Source organism: Gossypium hirsutum, chromosome D09, assembly GCF_007990345.1.
Source record: "Gossypium hirsutum isolate 1008001.06 chromosome D09, Gossypium_hirsutum_v2.1, whole genome shotgun sequence".
In the NCBI taxonomy this organism is placed as follows: Eukaryota; Viridiplantae; Streptophyta; class Magnoliopsida; order Malvales; family Malvaceae; genus Gossypium; species Gossypium hirsutum.
The window spans coordinates 4,980,992-5,005,419 of NC_053445.1; the positions used below are offsets into that span (position 1 = coordinate 4,980,992).

The following is a 24,428-nucleotide window of genomic DNA, read 5'->3' on the forward strand; positions in this document are numbered from 1 at the left end:
TTTCTCAAGGTCTAGCACACAGCCTGCGACACAACCGTGTGTCTTAAAAAAGTTTGTTACACGGATTGAGACACGTCCAGCGACACGGCCGTGTGAACTAATTCGAATATACGCATAGGTTGGGACACGGCCCCATGTCTGGACTTCGAATGTCCACACAGTCTGAGCTGTGACACACGGCTTGACCATACAACAATGTTCCCCTGTTCTATTAGGAAGAGTGGTCTCGGGCTTTCATGTGATCATTTCCATGGCATAAATTGTGTTTTTTAAATCGATAGTAAATTTATCATTTATTTATTTAGTTATTGAAGAGTTTATATGTCAGTGTTTATAATTCATTAAAACTAAAAAAAAAAATATAATGTTCAATGGTTCAAATTTCTTTTATAAAATTAATATTAAAAAATTATAATGCAATGTTGTTTAAATCATACTAAACTATCCGATTGGACTGGGAATCGATCGAGATATTGATCTAGATGTTGTTACCTCGAATTAAGAATTTTCAAAAATAAAGGCAATATTCGGTATTTAGGAATTTTGGGAAATTGAACCCTAACTTACTGGGTTTTGATTTTTCATTTGACTCAAATAACCAAGTATCCTTCTGAAAGTGCATGAGTTTTAAAAGTCAAAAGATAATTTTGAAGATTAAAAATGTTGCGCCCTAACTCACTGGGTGTGACATTTTATTTCTTTGAAATAAGAGTGTTTTATTAATCAATTTATTCAAGTTAAAAGGATCGCATTTTAAAATCTTTTCAAAATTCTGACATTAAGACATTAAACAATCAATTTGGTACCAATTTTGGGCGTTATGAAGGTGCTAACCCTTCCTCGTGCGTAACCGACTCCCGAACCTATTTTCTCAAATTTCGCAGACCAGAATCGTTTTTTAAGGTAAGCCAATCACACCCCAATAAAGGATCGGTGGCGACTCTCAATTTTCATTTTTAAGTCAACAACTAATTTTTGTTTTTAAAAAGTGGTTTGGACAAATTTATAATGCAATGTTGTTTAAATCATACTAAACTATCCGATTGGCCTGGGAATCGATCGAGATATTAATCTAGAAAGGTGAAAAATCAGGTGATCTGCAAACTAGGCTAAAAACAGTTGAATTGATTGAATTGTATTTTATAATTATTAATATTTTTATTTTATGATTTTTTTTAATAATTTACTTGATTTGAATCTTACAGACTAAAAATAACAGCCTAATTAATTCGATTACTGATACAATTCCAAAAACATTAATATAATATTTAACTTGAATTGTAAGCTTTTTGAATTATATGTTAAGATGTTCAAATTTAATTTGCTGTAATTTAATTTGGATTCTTCAACTTAAAGATAACCAATCTGATTTAAGCTAAACCCACGTAGTTTACAACTCTAGTATTTAATATTACTAGCTTAATGTCACAAGTATTACGTGTGATTTTGCACATTTAATATTTAATTAAATTTTAAATATTTAATTTTTAATTGCATTAATTAACATAAAATAACATTTCTTATTTTAATTGTTAGATATAATTAAAATATATTAACTTATTATAAAAAATATATGTTTCTTAAATTATTTTTTGTTAATGTTACACAATTATATATATATGCTGGAAGTAATGGATGCTCAATTATCTGTCAATATGCAGCGCCTTGATTGGATTTGTGTTTTTGTATGTTTCAAATCGTTTTTGTCGCCTTTCTCTGTTTGCTGTTATTTTCTTATGGAATTGGATGTTTAATGCTGACTCGTACCATCCAATTCCCTTATATTTTAATTGCAGGAGAAGATATTAAGCTAGCTTGTTTATTTGTAGGGAAAATCTGAAGAAGAATATGAACAATCAGAACGGTTCCGACAGGAGTTGAAATTGAAAGTTCGAGAGTTGTTGAAAGAGCAGTAATGGCGTCGAGAAAAATGGCGATGAGGGTATGTTGGATCTGTTAATATCCCTTGATTTCCTTAGTTGTTCTCAGTCAATAAAGGGTTACTATTACTATGATGAGTTAATCACCTCTTCTTATTTCATCTTCAGTGTTGGAATCGATCTGATTAAGTAATGAACAAGTAAAAACAGCGGAAGATATTGAAAATTTGAATACACAAATTCAACATAAAAAAATCCGTCCAAAGAAAATAAAAAACTACGGGGAAATATAATTTTACTAAAATGGCAAAAGAACGAAAAGTATAAAAAATGGAGATAAAAACTAAACTCCGAAAACTTATTAGAGATTAGAACTCATAACACGTTTAAAGAATTCTTTGTTTTCGGATTTTTGAGGCTTAGTTTTTATATCCATCTTTTGTACTCTTCATTCTTTTATTATTATAGTAAATTTAACTTTACTCGTAATTTTTTATCCTCTGGGGTTTTTTTCAAATTAAAGTTGTGTGTCTAAATTCTTAATTTCATCTATTTATTTGTTACTTAATTGGGTAAATCCCCAACATTTAGATATAAAAAGAAGAGCAAAAAGAGCTGTGGATAATTAAGGTTACTATTCTTTCGATTGATGGTGCCCTTTTGTTGTGCGGAAGCGTGTAAAAGAGTAAAATTATTGTACTAAAAAATCACACTAAGTTCAATTCCCAGGAAAGAGAGGTGGATCACAAGGATCTCTTAAGTACCAGGTCTTTCCTAGCCAGAATATCCCTCAATCGTAATTTAATAGCACAATAAATCACTACAATCACACTCACAATTCATGCAGAATAATACAATAAAGAACACAAGAATTTAACGAGGTTCAGCAAATTTTGCCTACGTCCTCGGGCACTACCAAATATATTTCACTCCAAAATACAAGTGAGAATTTACAAAGAGAGAGAGAAAACAATGCCTTAAGTAGAGAATGGAAAGTTTGAGATACAGAATGAGAGATGGTCATGCTTATTTATAGTTGAGGTTCAGGGATCAACTTGCAAAGTAACTTCACAATTAGGGACCATATATTGCAAATATCTCAGATTTTATTATGCCAATATCTCGGTACCCATATCTTTGACTTTCTAATATTTAATACTCATATCTTTGACTTTCCAATATTTGATACCCATATCTTTGACTTTCTATTATTTGATACCCATATCTTTGATTTTCCATAAATATGGATAATTCCCAATACCTTTGATTTTGTATCCCTGTTTGGGGGTCTTTTTAATTAATGAATTCATCGACTTAGCAATAGAAAAAAAACATATCCAGAACTTGTGTAAGAAATACCTTCAAGCGATAAAATAACATTGTGTGAAACAAGTATGAATTCTTGGGCAACCACAAGACTCCACCAGTGTGACAAATACAAAAGCTAAAGGCTATCAGTCAAGATAAATTGTTTCAGGAGTGTTGGAAACTAGGAAGATGAATTTAACGGAAAAGTTACACTGTCGGTTGGAATTGTCCTGGACATTGAACTACTAGGATTGGTATCCCATGAATGGATCATGTCATCTGTTTCAGATTCTTCATCACCACAGTCTTCAATAACAGTTCCACCTGAAGCTTTAATCATCTCCAGCTCCATTACTACTTGTTTCATGGTGGGTCTTTTCTTTCCATTAAGATTCAGGCATCTTTTTGCTAGCAGAGCCACAACCATAATCTCCTGTTCTGGACCATCCTTTACTACCATTGAATTGAGAATGCTAAATAAGGAATTCTCCTGCATTGAATGCAAAAAATAAGATACCAAGCTTCTCACTTGCTCTGATTGGTTTGCGGAGATGGGTTTTTGTCCTGTTAAAAGCTCAATAAGAACAACTCCAAAGCCATAAACATCACTCTTCTCTGTAAATTGATTTGTTCGAAAATATTCGGGATCCATGTATCCAAAAGTTCCTTGCACCCGAGTGGTTAAATGTGTCTGTTCAAGTGCAACTGATCTTGAAGTTCCAAAATCTGATACTTTTGCCCTATATTTATCATCCAAAAGTATGTTACTAGATTTGACGTCCCGATGATAAATAGGAGCAGAAGCAGCTGAATGCAAATAGAACATGGCATTGGCAATTTCAATCGCAATTCGTAAACGCATTTCCTATGTCAATGGTAATTCTTCATTTTGGTTATGACTGAGATCATATAATGTACCATTTGGGATGAACTCATACACCAATAGAGGAACTTCAGCCTCTAAACAACACCCTAAAAGCTTAACCACATTCCTGTGATTAATTTGAGATAAAATTATCACCTCGTTAATGAACTGTTCAACCTTCTTTTCATCAAATTTCTTTCCTTCCACCATTTTGGATTTCTTAACAGCCACAATGCTTCCATCTATTAGCATTCCTTTATAAACAGTCCCTTGACCTCCTTGACCAAGGATTCAGTTTTCATTATAATGATCCGTCGCCTTTTCCATCTCTTTTGAAGTAAATAACTTAATTTTTTCAACATTACCTTCATTTCTAGACAATGTTGTTAAGAATTGTATTATATGTAAAAAATATTATTATGTAATTATTTGATATAATATATTAGAAAGATAAATTTTAAAACAAACATAAAAAAATATACATATAAATTATATCAAACCATCAAAAATATGTATTAATGAATAAATTAAGTAATAATATATTAACATTTTCCTAAAAACGTATGACAAAATACAAAAAAATTACGCGATGAATTAAAATGGTATAATGAATAATATAGAATGATAACTTGTTATATTTTGAACAATAATAATAATAAAATTAAAAAAGCTATCAAAAGCTAAATATTAAAATAATACTAAATTTTGTGATATACGTCAAAATAGGATTAAATATACTTAAAATCTAATGTTAAAAATAAAAAAGAAAAGAGAAAAAAAAAACATCATGCAATAAATCGAAATCTGACTTAATATTGTGGGACTAAATTAGCAATTAGACGCGAAAAATAAATACTCAAAACCAATAGCAGAAATGGCACCGTTTGACCATGGACTTAAATGAAAACAAGGTTAAATATGCGATACAAATTAAGAAAAATGGAAAGAAATCTGATTGAAACTGAGCAAAACATAAAGGGACTCTCAGCGCAAATAAACCAATAAGTCAGAATGCGCGGATCCTCCTCGGGTCGGGTCACACGCGCGGGTTATAGGGCCAATACGACATCGTTTTAAGGCCACTGGAATAAGCCTTAAACGGCGTTGTTTTTCACACAATAAATACCCACATTAAAACCCTAAAATCAGCAACTATCAGCTTTAAACAAACTTAAAGAAGAACTAAACATTATCCCCCAAATGTTGCGCCGTTCTTGCACCTTCGACCTTTGCCAAGACTCCGATTGCAACGGAGATGGTCAGAGATCCGGCGGCCAGGTAAGTTCTTCCTTTAAGTCCCCTTTTCTTTTATTTTTGCACAGAAATAATAAGATAAAAATAATAATACAAAGAAATGAGAAAGAAGAAAAAATCTGCAATCACCTTTCGAATTTTTTGTTTTTATTTTATTTCTTTCTGGATTTTTTTGGGTTTTTTTTGTATACAATATGCCCGTGTGTTGATATCGTAAAAAAAGGGGCCTTTTTACAGATTTCGTTGGCTCTTTTATAACCGAAACGAAAAAGAATATATCAAATAAAAGCAAAATCTATTCTTGCTCCTTGTGTGTTGCTTGGTTGTTTTTGTCTGTTTTTGTTGTAGGTGTTGCGTTGTCTATTTTGTTTGTTGCAGGTACGGCCTGGAGGGTGGACGTGGTGTGTACGGAGGCCAGCTGGAGGAGACGCACGCGCGTGGAGGCGCAGCACGCGCGGAAGAGGCCCTGGGTTCGACGGCGGTGCTGCTGGTTGCTAAAGGCTAGGGTTTCGGGGTTTGGGAATGTTTTGGGCTAGGTTGGGCCGAATTAGGTTTTGGGTTAGGGTTTTAATTTATTGGGCTAGATGCTTAGTTTTAATTTTGGGCTTCTGTTAATTGGACTGTTTAATAAACTGTGGTATTTGGGTTTTTTTATTATCTATTGGGCCGGGCATATTGGGCCATTACAAATATTTTTTAATAATTTGGTATGCCACATTTGTATACTTTCACATAACTTCTTATGAATCTCACATAACACATTATATGTTAATTTCTAATGAATTTCGTAAATCATGTTAACAATTAATATTATTCAAATCAGTCCGGAATAATTCCAAAAATGAATTTATTGAGAATATTGAATTACAAATCGGAGCTTAAACAATGAAAAAGTGAATTTAATACGTATGACTCAGTTTTATCTATGGTGCAATTCGATTGATTAGCCTTACAACTCGGGCAATGTTTTAAAAATGATTGGAATATGCCCACCTCCTGCTTAAATTGAATTATTATATAACTTATACATTGCTTAGCAAAGGTTGCATTGCCTACACTTTGGTTCATCATGTGCCCACCCGACTCATTTTAGATGTTCATTTTACTATTTACTTTGAAAAAGAATAATCATCCCATATATTTATTAATGTTTTGAAAGAAAATTCTGTCTATCCAATTTATTGATGATGCATAAAAATAATTAATTCCTTAAAATTTTACTAATAAATTTTAAAAATAATTCTTTTTGTACATATTATAAATGTGAAAGGGTACGATACTCATGTTTGAAGTCATGCTAACTCAATCACTTACTAAAACCAAATTAAAACAATTAATTTTACAATAGTGGCCATATAGCACTTTTTAATTTCACTTTTATATAAGTCTTTTCTGTCTATAATAAAAAAATGAAAATGTGAGATAATAAAATAATATCATCTAGATTTAAATTAAACGTAACAAACATTTCACTCTTAATATTTATATAACAGGTATTTATATTGAGCTGCAAAATTAAATTTCTTTATTAAAAGACTTTTATCTCAATTTTAGGTCTAATTCAAACAAAATTAAATTTTAATTGTACAATAGATGAAGATACTTGTTAATTTGAATTAATTCTTTGTTTTTTAATCAATCAAATAGGTATATAGGCTATGGATGCCATTTACGTTTATGAATGGCTTTACCTCATTGAGGGTTGGGTTGCAAGTCACTCTAAACCAAGGTTTAGTATAGCAGGTGCTATGGATTCCAAAAGGGGATGGAATTGTAAAATTTCCACGTACTTCTTTACCACAGGCAGGTTCTTGAGATTCTGCTGCTTGTAATATTGAGCACAACAGGAAGAGGAGTAGGAGGATGAAGTAATGCGGTAAGTGAAAACCCATTTGCGTTGTTATTTTGTTTGAGGGAAATGAATGAAGATTTCAAGAAACAAAGGATGTTTGAGTGAGAAGCAAATGAAAAGTATTTGCATTTGATTTGAGAATAATTCATTAATTTGTAAAGACTGTTGGATACAATTTTCCAGCTACACGTAAGAGGTCTCCATTCAAAGAAATAAAAGGAGAGTCGAGCCTTGACCCCTAATTTGTTTTATATTCCTTCAAATATTTTTACAATAGCATTAAGAAATAAGGATAATTTATGTTCCTCCCTTCAAAATTTTTAAATATTTCAAATCATATTGTAAAATAGAAAGCTTGATATTATAGATTAAATAATCAATTTTAATTAATTTTGTACTTAATTTTTATATAGATATATTTATATTAATTATTAAGTTTATACAATCCTAGTTGTCTATAAAGCTAGAAGGGAGGAGTCAGGAGATAACAAAGAGTGAGCTTTATCCTTAATGAGTGTACTAAAGGTGATTGTTCTTTACAACTTGAGAAGAAATTCCGAGGAATGTCACTTTTGACGCTGTTCCTATGATTAGAGGTTTCACATTTTTATTTATAGCCATTCAACATAGTTAGTATCATATATGTGGGTATTTTTAGACATTTAAGTGAAATACTCGATAAAACTCTAAGTCAAGTTATATTTTATAATTTTTTAAATTTTTTAATAATTATAATATTTTATTTTTATAATTTTTTTTGTAAGTTTGGGTAACTTTTTACATTTGTTAAAAATATTTTTAATAATTTAGCATGTCACAGCAACATGCTTTCACATGGCATACGATATATCAACTTCTCATCTTCCGTAAATCATGTAAACAACATATAATATTCAAAAAAATCAAGAATTTTGTTTTTTTACTGAGTCTTTTTTACCATTTAATTGTATATTAATATTTATTACTTTATTAAGAATTGGTTTTTATGTAATTTTCCTTACAAAATTGGTATTGGGCTCAATAAAATATATTATATAAGCATAGATATAACTTCATTAAAATCTGAGAAGAGAGAAAACGTTATTAATTTGTCCCAAGTCCCTTTTTGAGCAAATAAGAAATTTTGTAGATAGAAGTTGACTACAATTTTTTTTTTGTGAATTATAAGAAGAGAATAGAGCCCTAAGCGACTTAAATCTAGACCGCATTTGGGATAATGAATACTTTAACCATTAAACCAACATATGGAATTTGAATACGATATTTTAAAGTAAATACCAACTCTTTGGAAAATAAAATTCCAAAAATTTCCGAGTCATAATCTTTTGTGGAATGGAAATTTATACCCACAAAATGATCGAAACGGCTTTGGGCCACAATTAAATCAACATCTTTAAATTGTTATACCAAATTAAAGAGGGAATAGTCTTTGTCTTAAATCAAACCTTTGAAATTAGCATAATTTGAGAAAATTTCTTTGCAATTGTTTGGAAATAAAAACAAGAAGGTGATTGGCTCATCTTGTTTTTGGTGATAAAGTAAAATAGCAGCCAACATGCATGCATTTGTTTTGTGGAAATTAAATTAAAACCAAGGAGGAATCATTATCAACAAATATGGACCATAAGAAGATTCATTCCTTTTATTATATATTATTCATACTAACAACATAGAAATTTCCATAAAAATACTTAGATCTTGTTCTCAATTACATATGCTTAATTCTTGGTTTAATATTTCTAGGCTATTAATTCATATTTAATGTACTTAAATCAGAAGAGTAATAGACCCTATATAAGAGTATATCTAACATAAAAATAAATTGAATAAGTAATAAATAAATAAAATAATGACTAAAACAATACTCAATACCAAAAAAAATTAGCATGAAAAAAAGTAATAGTAAGCTACAATTAATATAATTAAAATGTACAGATGTCATGAGCAAAATTAAAATAATCATAACCTTATTAACAAAATTTAGAATAAACGCACCACTATACACATGAGTTGAATATAATCAATATAGCATATAGTTGGTAGTTAATCCAAAAATCATTATGTAATTGAATTTAATCCTTCACTCAGGCTTTGTTTGTTCCATTATGAATGGCTTTTAGAAAATGATTTTTGGAAAATGACTTATTTTTTGGAAAAGTTAATATTTTTTGGTGTTTGGATGAATCTGTGTAAAATATTTTCTGTTGTTTGGCAGATTTCTTGAAAATATTTCATAAAAGTTGTTTTCAATGAAACAAACATACATTTGAGATTTATGATTGTAACAACCCAAATTTGCCCGGCCCAAATCAGAAATATAAAAAAGCAATTTTAAAATAATAGATATAAACCAAACAAAAAATTAAATGTCCAAAAGTCCATATTACAGTAACCCAATACCCATACAATTGAAACCAAGACCTAACCCTCAGCTCCAATACATACTAAACCTGTATGGCCCAACTTAACCTAACCCGGTTGCACAAGCCCAACACTCAATAGCCCACCACGTTTTAGGAAACAGAAACCCTAGGGTTTCTAACTCCCCTTCAGCAGCCGACGCCAACACACACGTCCGCTCCTCCCACGCGCGCCTGCCTCTTCACGCACGTAGCGCCACCACGAGCCTCCAACTGGCCTCTGTACGACCGTACCTACGCAAAACATAAACAAACAGCAAGAGAAAAGCAGAGAAAAAAGCAAAAACAGAAAGAAAAAGAAATTTGTATTCTTTTTTATTTTTATTTTTCTTTTTATTTTCGGGTTATAAAACCCCAAAGGATGTACTCGATTTTTTTCAGAGGCACCAAATCGATATAAAAAAATTGAAAAGAAGGTTTTCTTCTTTCTCTTTACCGTTCTGTTCTTTTTCCGGTTGCTTTTCTTTCTTTCTCTATTTGCTATTAATCATATATATATAATCATATATATATATAAATAAAAAAGAGAAAAGGGTTCAGAAACCTTACCTGGATCATTGTGTCGCCGAATCCCTCCTCCATTCAGGCCAAGATTGAATAGGCGAGGGGGGCTTTCGGTGCTAAAGCAGCGCAGAGGGGCAGAGTTTGGTGTCTGTTTGTTATCAGATTGGTTTTAAGGTTATGAGGGGTCTTATATAGTACGGAAAATGGCATCGTTTAGGGCCTGTTTCAATGGCCCTAAAACGGTGCCATATTGGTCAATTAACCCCAGCAACCCGCGCGGTGACCCAACCCGGGGAAGGATCCGCGCGTTTTCCAACACTTGGGTATATTGCGAAAAAGGTCCTTCTGATCTTTCAGGGTTTTTAAATCAATCCTTTTTAGTTTTTTATTTTTTCCTTGTATTTTGATATTGTCTCATTTCGGTCCCCGTCACTGTGTTGCGTTTTGGGGAAGCGGGATATTTCCCAATCGGCCCCCCATGTAATTCGCGCATTGCAGTATAGTCCTCCACTTTATTTTAATTCTATTATTTCCTTGTTAATTTAGGTTTCATTGCGATTTAATCCCTTCTTTTTTACATTTGTTTTTTTATTAATTTATTTATTATTATTGGTATATTCAGTCATATTTTCACCTATATTTTTATATGTTATCTTATTATATATCATCATTTTGAGCTTTATTTATATTATTATTATAATTTTATAATGTGTTATTTTATTCTATAATATATTCTCTCTAAATTCACTCATTACATATTTTTAGATTTGTGAATATACATTTTTATATTATGCTATTATATAATACTATTATATGTATACATATTTCATATTAAATTATTTTCATTATACATACATACATACAGAATCTATTGTTAATTTCATATTATTATATAGATATTTTATTTCTTCCAAATATTTCAACATCTTTAATCTATTTCAACTTATTTCAATATTGTCAATTTATTCAAATTTATTTTAACCTTTTAATTTAGATATATTATATTTATTTCTTAAATTATGTTTAAATTTGTATATTTCATTAGTGTTATTTTTGCTTGATTTTCAATTAGTTTCCTCTATTAGCTAATGTTGATATTTACATAATGTACGAAATTATTATTGCTATGTTCGTTTAAATTTATTTATTGATTGTTTGTATTCATTAGTGTATATTTAAATTTACGAATAAGCAATTCACATTGTACATCATCATTCTATCGCATTTTATTTTCTTAAAAAGTTACGTTTTATATTATTTAAATATCAAAATCATTTTATACAAAAGTCTTTCAAAATAACGATACACTCAGAATTTGGGATCCTCAAAAAGATTGTGTCCTAACTTACTGGATTCCAATCTTCCTCGGGATCTAAGAGACCAAATATCCTTTTTAATTAAAACATAAATAAAGAGCTCATTCTCGGGAATTCGACATGTTGTGTCCTAACGCATTGGATATGACATGTTGTTTTCTCGAGGGGGATTTTTCTAATAAATGAAAACAAAGGCAATATTCTATATTTAGGAATTTTAAGGAATTGAGCACTAACTTGCTGGATTCTGATTTCTCGATTAACCTAGACAATCAAATATCCTTCTTAAAAGATATGAATTTTTAAAATTTTAAGAAGACTAATCCAACTTCGAAAATTGAACCGCTGCACTCTAACTCACTGAGTGTGACGATTTATTTCTTTGAAATAGATACGCCTTATTATCCCATTCAATTATTTAGATTTTTATTTCATAGGATCGTATCTTAAAATCTCTTCAAAGTTTTGACACTAAGGCATTAAACAATCAATTCGGTACCAATTTCGGGCGTTACGAGGGTGCTAACCCTTCCTCATGCGTAACCGACTCCTGATCTTATTTTCTCAAATTTCGCAGACCAAAATCATTTTTAATGGTGAACCTGTCACACCTTAATAAAAGATCGGTGGCGACTCCAATTTTTATTTCATTTTTAAGTTGACTACTAAATTTTTATGTTTTTCAAAAAGATGGTTTCGACAATGATAAAGAGCTTAAATGAAATAGTGAATTGATTAAAAAGCGATGTTAAGGTGAAATTATAATAAATAATAAATCTTCATGATGTTAAGGATTAAATTGTAAACTTTGTGAAATTTATAATTGAAACAAGAGAAGTGATATGCATGAAAATATGTTATGTGAAATAAGATGTTGTAATGAATTATTTGATTAAAGTGCTTATACGATGAAAAATAAATTACATGGCAATACGGACTAAATTGAAAAATATACAAAAGTTTAAGTATGAAACAATTTAATATGTGAGTAAGGAAATTGTGATAAAACTTTAATGAATGTGTTATGAGATGATGAAATATTCGTAAAGTATTGTAAAAGTGAAATTGTGGAAAAATATGAAATTTTTATGATGATAAGAATTAAATTGTTAAACTTGAGAAAATATGTGGATGAAATAATAGAAGTGATATACATAGAAATTTGATATGTGAAACAAGATATTGAGATAAATTATGTGATTAAAGTGTAACAAGAAAGAAAATTGATTTAATATGATTTATTCGTGAATATTGAACTTTTGTGATGAAAAGGAACTAATTTAAAAAGTTATGAAAGTTTATAAAAAAAAATTTGATAAGTGAAGAACGTAGTAGAGGATGTAACATTCTAGTGCTTTTATGAGGGTGTTACAATGAATATAGCCTTATCAGTTTGGAAAATGTCTTACGGACAAAAATTTGCTAAGACATTTTACGGTAATAAGAGGGTAATTTTACGTTGACAATCCTATTTTATATGAAAGAAACATCGAAAAAGACAGAAAATATTTTCTGTAAAAACTTTTAAGCTAAAACAAACAAAACCTAAAATAATTGTAATCAAATCAAATATTTGGCAAATTTCCCCATTTTCAAATTCCATGTAACTTTCATACTACACATCCATACCTGATTTATATCATTTTGTTGTATTATTATACATGATTAGAGATGAATTTAGTTATGAAATATGTAATGAAAATCGTTAACATAATTAATGGACAAGATTGCTCAAAATACTTTTTCATTATGAAAATAAAGTTTTGGGCTCATAAGCTTATCTTATGGCATGTAATTATAAGGTAATTACTGTATATGTTGTACGTATGGAAGATTATCGGATAATAAGAATAATTATATGTTATTATTTATTATCATAAAAGATGAGCCAAATATGTATAGATACTCATTAACTAATTTCTAATTGATGAAGAGCTAATTAGAAATTAATGTTAATTAGCAAAAAGTTAAGGTTATAATTTTCAAATCACACGTAGTTAACTTTTTTGACATCTATATTTAGAAAATAGAGAGAAAGAAAATCATATTCTTTAAAATACTTGTGTTTTAATCTTGTGTTTTTATGTGTGCTTTGCAAGTGTTATGTTTTATGGATATTATTTTATTTCTGTTTTAATTATTCATTAATAAGATTTTTTTTTATATAAAAAAGAGGGGGAAAATCCAGCACAAAATATGGCAAATTTTAAAATCTACGTTTGAACCTCATTGCCTTTTATAATATAGCTTGTTCTTAAGATTGTACACTGCTTTTAATGTGGAGTCTGAACGACTAATGTAATATAGCTGTTGCTTCTATTTTCACCAAATAATAATACTAATAAAATAATTTGTGTCATAATTAAATTAATTTATATAATTTTAAAATATTTAAGTAAAGTTAAAAGTTGGAGTTTGAAATATATCATTTAAGTACGCTAAAATGCATTATACTCCTATTTAAGAGTTGAGGAAAGTTATGAGTATTTTTAAATATCTTTTTATATAAAAAAGAGCATATATGATATAATCTATAATGAAATTAATGTTTAAAAAAAGTTGAAGGTTAAATTTTAAAATTTATTATTATTTTATCACAAGTTTATTTAAAAGAAAAATAATGTAGAGGTATTATGGTTGGACTAGGCCGAGATTCAATTTTTAAAAAAAATTTAGAGTAAGCTAAGCTCGACCCACATAAGTTCAAAGAATAACCTATTTCATTGTTTAAATTTTTTTATTTAAATTTAATTATAAAAATTTGTTTTAAAATCTTTTTATTACTTAAAATAGTAAGATGTGTTGGGCTAAGAAAGAGTTTAAAAGGTTTGGTCCATGAACATCTCTAGTATAATATAAATAAAAATCTTAATGTTTCTAAAATAAATATTTAGGACTATATAGTTGATCATACAATTTTCAAAAAAATTTATTTTAGGCACCGAAAAATACAAATTTTCATTTTAAACACTACCATTAAAAACTGCTTTCATTTTGGTCAACTGCCATTAATTCAATAATGTTATTATACATTTATTTTTGCCACTTTAGCCACTCAAATTTAAGAAAATTTTCTTTTAGTCACTTATTTTATCCTTTTAATTTTTTTTAAATTATTTTTAGTAAAAGGGGAAAACTTGAAGGCATTGGAAAAAAATTTAGGTTTTTACATGAAAAAATTAATTTTTTTTTAAAGGCAAAGTAGCAGTATTATTTAATACATAAGGCTGAATGTTTCAGCTGCGGCTGCAAACTTACCAGAACAACAAGAGTAGCCTTGGCTTACTGCAATACCATACACAGAATTGAAAACAGAGACAGAAACAAAGCAAAATAAAACTAAACACTAGCCTCTTACCCATAGCACAGGTTCACGTCTACCCACACCCGTATTTGCCAAACCGTCGGCCTCATGATTTGCAGTTCTAGGCACCGCTGTAATCACCCAAAAACCATCACCCGGTATAAGGTCAACAATACCATGGAAAATGTTTCTAAACTGTAATGGAGGGTGGGGGGGGGGGGCGGCAGTCCCTAGTTGCATTATACACAGAAGAAAAAATCACTTTTTCTTTTTAAGTTCTTTTAACTTTTTCATTTTTCTAAAATTAATTTTAAACTTTTTCCAGCAAAACGAACAAAATTAGAATTTTACAAGGAATTACTTGGTATTTTATAAGAAAAGCTTCCATATTTACAGAAAAATCATTTTATCTTTTCATTTCCCTATTTCCTCTCTTTTAAAAATAATTTTAGTTTTTTTTCAGTAATGAGGAAAAAAAATTTAGGTTTTTCTAGTGAATTATTTAGGTTTTTACAAGAAAATAAGTTACAGAGAAAAACTTAGGTTTCATTTTCGCAGTTGAATAATTTAATTTCTTGTAAAACACCATTTTTTTCTTCTTTATTTTAAAAAAAATAAAATTAATTCTAGAAGAGAAATGAGTAACCAAAATAAAAATTTATTAAAATTGGGTGACTAACATGAGTGTACATAACATTGAATTAAAGATAGATGATCAAAATGAGAACAATTTTTAAAAGCAGTGCCTAAAATGAAAATAATCTTTTACTGCTGTACCTAAAATAATTTTTTTAAAATTTTTGGAGATCAAAATAAAAACTTGTGAAAGTTTACTGATCAATTGTGTAGTTTACCCTAAATATTTTAGATCTTACACTCTTTTTCTTTTTTTTTGTTTAAGCAACTACATTACAATAGAGAAAAGGACAAATAGGTTTATAACAATTAGGATAGAACTCTGAATCTTATGCTAATTAATTTTAAAACCAACACAAATTTTAGGATTCGACTTCGTATGGTAATATTAATATAGAAAGTGTAAAAACCTTTGGAAATGCGTGCATAACATGCATGCAAGTTCCAAACGTGTTGCCTTTTCAAAGTGAAGAATAGTAAGAGCATTGACTATAATAAATGGAGTTTACTTGCACTGTGGAAAATATAATATATGGACTTAAGTTTGACCCAGCACATTTTGGGGCGGTTTCGAGGAATGATCATAATGGAGAAATCATGAATGAACAAATTAATGGTTCCCGTGTGGGCCATTATTGGCCTCTCATGGCAAGCCGTGACAACAGGACTCAAACAAAATGATAGAAGGGAAGACCATGACTTCCAAAGCAATAAACTTTGTTTAAATAGGGAAGACCTTGACTTCCAAAACAATAAACTTTGTTTAAATTGGATTAAGTTATTAGCCTGGAAATCACGAACCTATACTATTACCAAAACATACAGAAATAAGCTCAAAGATGGCCTCACCCGTTTGTTTCACTACCCTTGTCCTTTCTCATGTTTTGATTTCATTCGTGGTTGCCATTGTTCCAACTTTGGGTACTGGTTCAACCAGATTGGACACAATATCCTCCCTAGAAATGGAATCCGAAGCTCTCCTCCGCACTGGTTGGTGGAGTTGGCACAGCAATGACACTTCGAAACGTTGCACCTGGCCAGGTATTTTATGTGATAATGCTCGAAGCATCACAAGAATTTATCTTTATCACAATTATCTAACGGGTCAGCTACCTCAATCCCTTGGAAAACTTACACGTTTAAAAGAACTCAACCTTTCTGGTAACTCTTTTGAAGGTTCTATCCCCCTAGATTGGGGAAACTTGAAGAGTTTGAAACAGTTGGACCTATCCAATAACCAAATTCTTGGTCCTATTCCTTCTACCTTGGGCAACTTAACCAATTTAAAAATGTTGAACCTATCCAAAAACCAAATTAGTGGTCCTATCCCTTCTACCTTGGGCAAATTAACCAATTTAAAACAGTTGGACTTATCCTTTAATCAAATCACTGGGGCAATTCCTCCAACTTTGGGTCGCTTAACCAATTTGAAATTTTTGTACTTCACTTCAAACCAAATTAGTGGTTTCATTCCATCTGAATTACAAAACATGAAGAGTTTGGTTAAATTATATCTCAATGAAAACATGCTAGAAGGCCCAATCCCTTATGAAATTGGAAACATGAAGAATTTGGTTGCATTGGATCTAAGTAAAAACAGGCTCAATGGTTTGATCCATTCATCAATATCTTATTTGTCTAGATTGAGATATTTGTACCTTGATTCGAATTTTTTAGAAGGTCCCTTACTACAAGTAGTGGAGAATTTGAATGATTTAAGATGCCTTAACCTCTCCAATAACCAATTGATTGGACCTATTCCATCTCAAATTGGGGATTGCTCAATTTTACAAGAATTGTCTTTGAGTAACAATCAAATAATTGGAAGCATTCCCTTTGAAGTTTTAGTCTGTCCATCTCATATTCTTGATATAAGTCATAACTTCAACGAGGGAGAAATACCACATCAATTTGGTATCATGGTTAACATAAGCATTTTGGATCTTAGCCACAACAAGCTAAGGGGCATGATTCCTAAATCCTTAAGGCCTAAGGAAAAGGTCAATTTGTCCTATAACTTCCTGGAGGGTCCTATTCCACATTACTTGAGTGGTTTTCCCCCTGACTCATTTCGGGGAAACAAGCACTTATGTGGAAAGATATCAGGTTTCTTTCTTTGCCCTTCTACACCAAGCAACAGGGTAATAATGTTGAAAGTTGGACTGCAATGCAACATGGAGCCAGAAGCATGCTACTGTCGAGACCAGCAGCTATCGAGCTCAGCTCATTTTACTTGGTGCGCACGAATGGTTTTTGGACCAAATGAAGCAACTGACATTGCTGTTTTGTTTTGTTGTAATTTAGTTCAGTTTAATTGCAACTAGCTTTAATAGTTAGTAAGATTAAGTTAGTGATTAGATAGCTGATGTAAAAGCTTATGTGTCAGCTCATTTTGTATTTGACTTAAGCTTACATTGGTTGTAAATTAGTGGAGGCAGTTAGATTAGTAGGTAACTGTCAAATGAACAAATTGTAACTCCTTTTATTTCAAATTTTGAATGAAAAATGTAATGTTCAGTTACAACTTTGCTGAGTATTCAATTTTTGTTCATTTTTTGCTTTGCTTTGCTTTTTCTTTGCTTCGATTCTTCTTGCTTCAGTCTTGCAAACACTGTATTGTAACTTTGTTTGATGTTTGCTGCTGCCATTGTTCCAACAAATGGTATCATGAGCCCGAATCTTTGAGAGGCCATTTTTTGTACTTTGTTGAGTTTAAATCAAAACCATCAGCAAAGCTTAAAATCAGAAAGGATCGAAGCACTTAAAATCAGTTTAGTAGAATGAGTTTCACTCCACCACCTCCACCAGTGTTCGCTGGAGAAAACTATCACATTTGGATAGTTAAAATGAAGACTTATCTCCAGGCACATGATCTTTGGAGTGTGATCGAGAATGATGCTGAACCACCTCCATTGAGAGCCAATCCCACCATTGCACAGATGAGGCAACATACTGAGGAGCGAGCCAAGAAGCATAAGGCTATGGCCTGCTTGCAAAATGGAGTCTCTGATGTGATATTTACTCGCATCATGGCCTGTGACTCACCAAAGCAGGCTTGGAAGAAGCTGAAGGAGGAGTTCATGGGGACTGATAAGACAAGGCAACAGCAAGTGATTAACCTCAGGAGAGACTTTGAGAATTTGAGGATGAAGGAGTCTGAGACCATCAAGCAGTACTCAGGCAGGATAATGGCCATTGTCAACAGCATTAGGCTCCTGGGAGTGGACTTCACAGAGAGCAGAGTTGTTGAAAAGGTCATTACAACTCTCCCGGAGAAATTTGAGTCAAAAATCTCTTCACTTGAGGACTCGAGGGACTTATCAGCCATTTCATTGTCTGAGCTGATAAACTCCCTGTATGCACTTGAGCAAAGGAGGGCAAATAGGCAGGAGGAGAATCCTGAAGCTGCTTTCCAGGCTAAAGCCAGTGAAGGCTCGAGTGTGAGTGCAAAAGGCAAGAAGCCCTGGCATAATAGAAGGGTCAAGTCAGGAAAAGATGAAGCAAAAAGGGTGTTCCCACCATGTGTTCATTGCAAGAAGACAACACATTCAGAAAAGTATTGCTGGTTTAGGCCAGATATTCAGTGTAGAAAGTGCAAGCAGTTTGGCCATGTGGAGAAGGTATGCAAAGGCAAACCAAGGGAGGCTGCTCTGCAACAAGCTAGACCTACTGAGGACATTCAAGCTCAGGAGGAGCATGTGTTCACAGCAACTTGTTTTGTTGGCACAACCAAGGCCAGCAATGATTGGCTACTAGACAGTGGTTGCTCACACCATATGGCAGCAGATGAGAAGCTGTTCAAGGGCCTAGACAGAAGCTTCCACTCGAGAATTAGAATTGGAGATGGCAAGCTGATTGAGGCTAAGGGCAAGGGCAGTGTGCTGGTTAGCACTGGTTCAGGTAACAAGCTGATCACAGATGTGCTTTTTGTACCTGATTTAGACCATAATTTGCTTAGTGTAGGCCAATTAGTTGAAAAGGGCTATACATTGGTTTTCAAGGATGGTTGTTGTACTGTTCAAGACATGAATAGTCTGGAGTTAATCTCAGTCTCTATGACTGATAGATGCTTCATGTTGGATGTTAGCCAAGTAGAAAGAAAGGCATACACCAGCCTTGCTGATAACACTGATTTGTGGCATAAGAGACTAGGCCATGCCAATTTTAGATCTCTTGATTTGCTACATAGGCTGAATTTAGTTGATGACATTTCAAAAATTGAGGTTAGTGGGAATGTTTGTGAGGTTTGTCAGCTTGGTAAGCAAGCTAGACTACCTTTTCCTGCTGACAGTGCTTGGAGAGCTCAAAACAAGCTCGAATTGGTGCACTCTGATGTTTGTGGCCCTATGAGAACACCCTCAATCAGTGAGAACAGGTACTTTGCCCTGTTTATAGATGATTTAACAAGGTTGTGCTGGGTCTACTTCTTGAAGCTAAAGTCAGAAGTGTTTGAAGCCTTCTGCAAATTCAAGGCTTATGCTGAAAATCAGTTAGGCTGCAAAATTAGAGCCTTGAGGACTGATAATGGCTCTGAATATGTGTCTGAGAGATTTCAGAAGCTTTGTGACAGTGCTGAGATTCACCATCAGCTCACAACAGTCTATACTCCTCAACAGAATGGAGTCTGTGAGAGAAAGAATAGGACTGTGCTGAACATGGCCAGGTGCCTCTTGTTTCAAGGCAAGCTTCCAAGCCAGTTTTGGGCTGAGGCAGTCAACACCTCAGTGTATCTGCTCAACAGACTGCCAACTCGAGCAGTCAAGGATAAGACTCCTTTTGAGACTTGGCATGGAGTCAAACCTGTGGTAACACACTTAAAAGTGTTTGGCTGTGTATGTTATGCACTTATTCCAGTAGAGAAAAGGACCAAGCTTGAGAGCAGAGCAACTCCAGGAATCTTTGTTGGCTACAGCAGCAACAAGAAGGGCTATAGAGTGTATGATCCTACAGCAAAGAAGGTCTTAGTCAACAGGGATGTAAAGTTTGATGAGGAAAAAGTGTGGAATTGGAATGGTGTTGAAGCTGACATGTCTGAAATGGACCAGTTGGACTTGGTTGCTGAACCCATAGAAGAGGGACCAGGAGAAGATGTTGTGGATGACATACCAGTGAGGGGTACTAGAACTTTGGCTGATGTCTATCAGAGGTGCAATGTTGCTGTGATTGAACCTTCAGACTTTGAAGAGGCTGCTAAGAACAGAAGCTGGATGAAAGCTATGGAAGCTGAGTTGGAAATGATCAACAAAAATCAGACTTGGGAGTTGGTGAGCAGACCAGAACACAAGAGGGTCATAGGTGTTAAATGGGTGTACCGGGCCAAGTACAATGTTGATGGCTCACTGAACAAGCACAAGGCCAGGTTTGTGGTGAAGGGCTACAGTCAGCAGTATGGTGTTGACTACCTAGAGACTTTTGCTCCAGTGGCAAGACTGGATACAATTAAGCTGTTGTTTGCTTTAGCAGCTCAGAAGCAGTGGAGAGTTCACCAATTGGATGTCAAATCAGCATTTCTGAATGGTTTTCTCAAGGAGGAGATCTTCATCGAGCAACCTGAAGGTTTTGAAGTTGTTGGACATGAAGACAAAGTGTACAAGTTGAGAAAGGCCCTCTATGGTCTGAAACAGGCACCAAGGGCCTGGTATGACAGAGTTGATGCTTACCTGACCAATCTTGGATTTGTGAAGAGTCTTAGTGAACCAACCCTGTATGTTAAAAGGTCAGAACATGAAACCTTGCTGATTGTCTCCTTGTATGTAGATGATTTGCTTGTGACAGGGAGCAAAGTTGAGCTCATTGATGAGTTCAAGCTCCAAATGCAGCAAGTGTTTGAGATGACAGATTTGGGGATCATGACTTACTTCCTTGGCATGGAAGTGCACCAGTCTGATCGAGGTATCTTCTTCAGCCAACACTCATTTGCTTTGAAGATCTTAGACAAATTTTGCATGCATAACTATAAAGCAGTCAGCACACCTGTGGCTCAAGAAGAAAAGCTGACTAGCAGTGGTGATAAGCAGAGGGTTGATGAGAGGCACTATCGAAGCCTAGTTGGTTGTCTGTTGTATCTAACAGCAACCAGGCCAGACATCATGTTTGGTGTCAGCCTGTTATCGAGATTCATGCATTGTTGCAATGAAGCACATTTGAAAGCAGCAAAGAGGGTCCTTAGATACATCAAGGGCACTGCTAGTTTTGGTGTAATGTTTGAAAGTGGGAACCAACTGAAATTAAAAGGCTACTCTGACAGTGACTGGGCAGGATCCCTTGATGACATGAAGAGTACCTCAGGATACTTCTTTACACTTGGATCGGGGATGTTTTGCTGGAGTTCAAAAAAGCAGCAAACTGTTGCTCAGTCCACAGCTGAAGCAGAGTACATTGCTGCAGCAGGAGCAGTTAATCAGGCCATTTGGCTAAGGAAGCTGCTTCATGACCTTAATGAAACTCAAAATGAAGCAACTGAAATTTGGGTGGATAATCAGTCTGCAGTTGCAATAGCCAAGAACCCTGTGTTCCATGGTAAGACTAAGCATTTTAAAATCAAACTGCATTTTGTTAGAGAGGCTGAACAAGCAAAAGAAGTCAGCCTTGTGCATTGCAGCTCAGGGGCACAATTGGCTGACATAATGACCAAGCCCTTAGGGGCTGCTCGATTTGAATCTTTGAGAAGTGCAATTGGAATGTGTTGCATACAGTCCAAGGAGGAGTGTTGAAAGCTGGACTGCAATGCAACATGGAGCCAGAAGCATGCTACTGTCGAGACCAGCAGCTATCGAGCTCAGCTCATTTTGCTTGGTGCGCACGAATGGTTTTTGGACCAAATGAAGCAACTGACATTGCTGTTTTGTTTTGTTGTAATTTAGTTCAGTTTAATTGCAACTATCTTTAATAGTTAGTAAGATTAAGTTAGTGATTAGATAGCTGATGTAAAAGCTGATGTGTCAGCTCATTTTGTATTTGACTTAAGCTTACATTGGTTGTAAATTAGTGGAGGCAGTTAGATTAGTAGGTAACTATCAAATGAACAAATTGTAACTCCTTTTATTTCAAATTTTGAATGAAAAATGTAATGTTCAGTTACAACTTTGCTGAGTATTCAATTTTTGTTCATTTTTTGCTTTGCTTTGCTTTTTCTTTGCTTCGATTCTTCTTGCTTCAGTCTTGCAAACACTGTATTGTAACTTTGTTTGATGTTTGCTGCTGCCATTGTTCCAACAAATAATTTCTAGAATCGTCATCCCAATTGTTGGCTTTTTAGCCTTATTATCTATGGGTTTTCTTCTTTTACTTAAGATGCAGAGTAGAAAATAATACTTTCAAGTCAAATGTCACAAAAAATGAAGATTTATTCTCAATCTTGAACTTTGATGGAAGAATTGCATTTCAAGACATCATTAATGCGACAGAGGACTTTGACAACCGATACTGGATTGGGACTGGTGGTTATAGTAGTGTTTATAGAGCACATTTACCAAGTGGAAAGATTGTTGCTGTAAAGAAACTTCATCATAGAGAAGCAGAGATCACAACTTTTGAAAAGAGTTTCAAGAATGAGGCAAAATTATTATCAAAAATACGACACAAGAACATCATAAAGCTTCATGGATTTTGTCTCCATAATCATTGCATGTTTTTGATTTATGAATACATGGCTCGATGGAGCTTATTTTGTGTCTTAGAAAATGATATTGAAGCAGTGGGGTTGGATTGGATTAAAAGAGTCAAGATAATAAAAGATACATCATGTGCTTTATCTTATTTGCATCATGATTGCCACCCACCAATAGTTCATCGAGACATATCAAGCAATAACATTTTATTGAACTCCAACCATGAGGCTTGTGTCTCTGATTTTGGCACAGCTAGATTTCTTGATCCTGATTCATCTAATCAAACAATGCTTGTTGGAACCTACGGGTATATTGCACCAGGTAAAAGGTTTCAAGTATCCGATTGTTTTTGTTTGCTCATCCTATCTGTTTTATCTACTTAGGTTGAAAGTATCCCTTATCAATGCTTGTGGTTAATGATTAGCACGAGTTTACAGATAGAGCGCCATGATTTTCAAGTGTTGAAGTTTTTTTTTCTATAAAGAATGATAGATTTTAGATCTTTTACAAGATTTTAACAACTATATTTTAATTGTGGTTCTTTCGTTGTGAACTGCAGAACTTGCTTATACTATGGTCGTAAATGAAAAATGTGATGTGTATAGCTTTGGAGTATTAGCACTTCAAACACTCATGGGAAAGCATCCTGGTGGACTCTTGGTATCACTATCGACATCATATTCCAAGATATAATGTTAAGTGATATTTTAGATCCACGTTTATCACTTACAAGTGATCAAAGAGTTGCAAAGGATATTGCTTTTGTTGCAACAATTGCCTTTGCTTGCTTAAGGTTGAACCCAAAGTTCCGACCAACAATGAAGTGTGTGTCTCAAGAGTTCCTTTCTCGAAAAAGACTAGTAACAAATCGTCTCCAAGCTATTTCTCTCTTGCAACTCAAGGAGCATGATATGTATTTGGATGATGAAGGCAAAATCCAAGCTCAGGATTCAGGGGAAGATGGTGAAATCCATGTCATTTCTTCAACTTAATTTTCCTGTCTAACATTATTTGAACAATGCGAGGCATCTCCTTGTTATTTGATCTCTTTATTTTATGTCTTTTCATTCGACATCAAATGTTAGCATTCTACTTTTGAATGCTACCCTCTATGTTTGTTTTTGTAAATATAAGGTCTGGGTATAAACTCTAAACCTTAACCCCTACTTTTATTATCAATAATTTTAGTGGAGAAAATTGATATAGAAACCATGTCTTCTTTTGCTAAGTAAAGATATTTTATTAATAATGTAGCAAAAGAAAGCTACAAGAGCAGGGGGAAAAAAACACAAGTAGCAGCACCTAATCCAAACATTAGCCTCTTTAAAGTGAAGAACAAGACAAAAACAAAGGCTATTCAATCAAACATGAAAGACCATTGAATTGTAATTCTACTCACTTAGATTTATGTTAGTTCTAAAGTAAAATATTCTACTCACTTAGATTTATGTTTGTTGATTTTCTTTCAAAGTAATTGTA

The 24,428-nt window shown here is 33.0% G+C and overlaps 2 protein-coding genes and 1 pseudogene across 2 annotated transcripts; 2 read left to right on the forward strand and 1 right to left on the reverse strand.

Annotated features, from left to right (window-relative positions):
- Window positions 1-3,369: 3,369 nt before the first annotated feature.
- On the reverse strand, window positions 3,370-4,050 carry LOC107941234 (wall-associated receptor kinase-like 22). Its single transcript, XM_041100145.1, has one exon. It carries the CDS (start codon window positions 4,048-4,050, stop codon window positions 3,370-3,372), a length of 681 nt encoding a protein of 226 aa, XP_040956079.1.
- Window positions 4,051-16,112: 12,062 nt separating this feature from the next.
- On the forward strand, window positions 16,113-17,842 carry LOC107941231 (LRR receptor-like serine/threonine-protein kinase ER2). The gene has a single exon (XM_016874786.2). It carries the CDS (start codon window positions 16,179-16,181, stop codon window positions 17,661-17,663), a length of 1,485 nt encoding a protein of 494 aa, XP_016730275.1. The 5' UTR covers window positions 16,113-16,178; the 3' UTR covers window positions 17,664-17,842.
- Window positions 17,843-22,621: 4,779 nt separating this feature from the next.
- Window positions 22,622-23,941, forward strand: LOC121221110 (MDIS1-interacting receptor like kinase 2-like; annotated as a pseudogene).
- Window positions 23,942-24,428: the final 487 nt, after the last annotated feature.